Source organism: Asparagus officinalis, chromosome 7 (genome assembly GCF_001876935.1).
Source record: "Asparagus officinalis chromosome 7, Aspof.V1, whole genome shotgun sequence".
Classification (NCBI taxonomy): Eukaryota; Viridiplantae; Streptophyta; class Magnoliopsida; order Asparagales; family Asparagaceae; genus Asparagus; species Asparagus officinalis.
Genome location: NC_033800.1, coordinates 6232886 through 6236589, shown reverse-complemented (window position 1 = coordinate 6236589; position 3704 = coordinate 6232886). Strand labels below are relative to the sequence as shown.

Here is a 3704-nt window from a genome sequence, read left to right as displayed (position 1 = left end):
GGACCAATAATTTGTTTTTAAAAAAAAAATTCGGAATCAAACATTTCGTTTGCTTTGGAGAAAAAATTTTGTAAGAATCCAGCCTATATTTCAGTAAGCTGTCTGTACATCGGTTAGTGTTCTTTCGTTGCATACAAACTACAAAGGTCCAAAAAAAATATGGATAATGCCAATATCAAGGATGAAGTTTGGATCATAGTATGCACCAAATAAGGATAAATTAACAAAAAAAATCCTGATTATGTAATTATTATTTTTGCAGATAAGATCCTAGGAGCCAAGCCGAAGTTCTAGCCGGATCCTTCAAGTACCAGACCGTGGGGTCTGGAATGATCACACCCGAGTCATTTTTTTATTTTTATTTTAAGAGAAGAATATAATTGTAACTCACAAACAACACGAGAAGAAAACATGCATCTTGCGAAATAAGAGACAATCATTTAAATCCAAAAGCCGACTTAATTGACTCCAGAGAAAAAGAGATAATTTGTTTTTGGAGATAAGATGGAGAGAAAAAAATATTGTTTTTTTCCCCACTCATTTTAGCAAAAGAGTTTCTAACTGAACCAATTTGTTAATAATAGATGGAAAGAAAAATAATCTCCTTTCATTAAATTAAATTTATGCAAAATTATGAAACATAATCACATAAATATAGATGAGCTAAAACCACAATTATCTATTAGTAAAGCAATGACACTTTCTTGTTAATCAATATAAAGTAATAATAAATTTGAAACATCCCATGAACACAAATTATTTAATTAAACGTGTTAGTGTTTTTGTTCACATATACTGCATTTTTGGTAGAGGACATTAAAAAAATTGTGAAAATCTGAACTTTGACTCCCACAACCTGGAATTACATTTCTCGAGCTATAATCAAACTCAAGTCCTCATCGATATATATCAAGCTCTGAACATAATATATCTTTTATAAATTTCTTGAACTTACTTATATACACTCTAAAAAAGGAAAGGAAAAAATTTCTAACATTTTATTGCAAATTTCTCTCTGGACAGGGGCATATTGAAGTTCACGCTGCGAGAGCAGGATCACGCTATATTTTTCCTCATCTTTATTAAATGATGAGTCCTTCAAGTCAAAGCAAAATGAAAGAGATATGAAACTGAACTATTTCCAATCAAAGCAAGCCCTTAGCCTCTCTAACTATAAATAACCATCCCTTTCATTGCTATAAGCCCTATATTTCTCACCTAATCACTTCATCATCTCCTATATATACACATTTTCCTTCAATTTATACACATCTCAATTCATTTCATCACATTAATTCAACTTGTGACCCACAAACTCTTGTTCACATACAAAAAGCCCTTCATTGCCATCACTTGCAAAGCTTCTCAAGTTTTTTGTTCTTTGAGAGGTAAGTTCTTCTATACTACACATCATCGATCTCTCTCCCTTTAAACAATCAATAATGTTATAATTATTAACTCGATCGTCTTAATTTCCAATTGTATATAGTATGCTTCGATTCTTCGAGCCAGAGGCAGAACCTCGCTGGTCGATTTCTACTGCTCCATCGGATCATTACAAGTGTTCTAGGATGCGTGAAGACTCGATTCTCCCGTTGAGATCTCAAGCTTTTCTCACAGCTACGATAGGTAACAAATTCCGTCGGAGAAAAAAAATGCAATTTTGTAAATAAGGAATGCGTGAGGTTTTACGTGTAAATAGAAACTTAACGGACGTCTGCCCATCGTTTGTTGTCGCAGGGACCAGCGGCCAATCTCGGGGAGAAAGTTCCCGCGCTTCTGCAGAGTTCGAGAGGTCGTAAGTCACGGAGTTAGTTAATTTATTGTGATTCTCTCTCTTTCGAACGAAAGAAAATTAGTGCAAGGGCTATTTTGTAAATTTTACGTATGCTTTCTTCTTCAGCAATAGTAGCTACAATGGGGATTTCCTCAATATTTCATCTCAAGATTGCAAAAGTTTCCAGTTCGAATCAATCGCTCCATTACCAGCATTGGATCAAAATCCAGGTTGAGTATAATTTACATATCAATTTAAAGCTAATTAATGATTTTTTTTTTCATTTTCCATTTTTAAAATTTTTATACTATTTTAATTCCATGAGCATGCAGGACAAACATCTCTAACTATGAATCCTATGGAATTGAGGGTATCCGGATTCACCAGCCATCACGATCATGTCAGTCAAATTACGAAATGTAATTAATTTTTTTCTACTCTAATCATTTCTTTATTCCATATTAAAAATGTTTTAATTTACGTAGGCACTTCCCGAATCGAAAAAACAAAGAAACCAATTAATCGCCGCGCATCAAATCATGGATCAACGGCTAATGATGGGGAGAGAATCCAAGAGATGCAAGGCTGAACAAGATGACAACAATCCACAAAAATTATCGATGATGGCTCCGACGATGAAAGTGTGATAAATTTTTCGTTTTGATTATGAAATATTTTGTGCGTATATATATATATAGGTTGACTATATAAAATATAGCGTAATATACTTAATTATCTTAATGTTAGGCGCCGATGGTGACTAATGTGAAGAAGAGCCAGAAGCTAGGACATAAAATCACAGCTCTACAGCAACTAGTTTCGCCATATGGCAAGGTGATTATTTATATTGATGCATATTGTAAATTTAAAAAAAGTTTTATTACTATGAAGACAAAGAGAAAAAGTTTGGATTATAACTTTTCGAGATGGATAATATTAAGGAAAAAAAAAACTAATGGCTATTGATTAGTTATATGTTTGCAGACAGATACAGCATCGGTGTTGAAGGAAGCTTGTGAACATATTAAGGACCTTCATCAAAAGATTCGGGTATGGTTAGCTAAAGACAAGTGTATTAATTTTTTTTTTTTTACATATGAAATAATTAACCCCAGGATCCTTGAAAGCAACTTTTTTTTTAAATCTTTCATCGTATATATGTTTAATTAATACGTATTGTCCATCCTTTGCTTTCACATAAAAGGAGCTAGTTTTCCTAGTCGTCAAAATCATTATGAATTTGTGCATGCTATATATATCATAGCATTTTGATAATATTAGATGCTAAATACATGTACAGGAAAGTTGTATTTATACAATTTTTTTCTAAAAAAAATTCCCTGTTATTTGACAAGTAAATTCATTAAAGATAGTGTTGTTTAAAATTATTAGCCACTCAAACATTAAGTTACCTTTTAGTTAACATAATATCGAGAAAGCAATAAGTTATTCCTAAATATCATATGTAGTCTTTTTCCCCTTCAAAAAATTCCCTTCTTTAAATTTAAAACTTATACTTTCATATTGTTGTAGATGCTGAGCTCTCCGTACTTTGGAGGACAAACTTCTATTTTCTTTCAGGTATCATTTCAAATTTCTCATTTCCTATTTTCAAAGAAATTTTTTTTTTTTTTTTTTTACTATTGTTGAAGGTCGACGACGACGATCATGAACTTCGCTGATCAAGAATCATCAAAGAATCACATCTCAGATATAAAAGCACGGGGGAAATGACGTTAATCTTCATTGAATCGGTTTTAAAATCGCCCCTACTTTTATAAATCGACGAGGAAATTAATTTGTTATTTATGCATTATTTATATTTTGATCGGAGTCGATTATTAATGTGATCGTAAGCCAGGATATTATTAGATAACTTGATCTTTATGAGGCGGACGAAATTGATGTGGTTACCTAATTTATATTG

The 3704-nt window shown here is 32.2% G+C and overlaps 1 protein-coding gene across 1 annotated transcript; it reads left to right on the top strand.

Moving 5' to 3' along the window:
• LOC109846612 (transcription factor bHLH112-like) lies at window positions 1324-3459 on the top strand. Its single transcript, XM_020415860.1, has 10 exons — window positions 1324-1388; window positions 1490-1629; window positions 1741-1795; window positions 1904-2007; window positions 2110-2177; window positions 2263-2418; window positions 2525-2611; window positions 2762-2827; window positions 3311-3358; window positions 3430-3459. The coding sequence occupies exons 2-10, from the start codon at window positions 1491-1493 to the stop codon at window positions 3457-3459; spliced, it is 753 nt and encodes a 250-aa protein (XP_020271449.1). The 5' UTR covers window positions 1324-1388; window position 1490.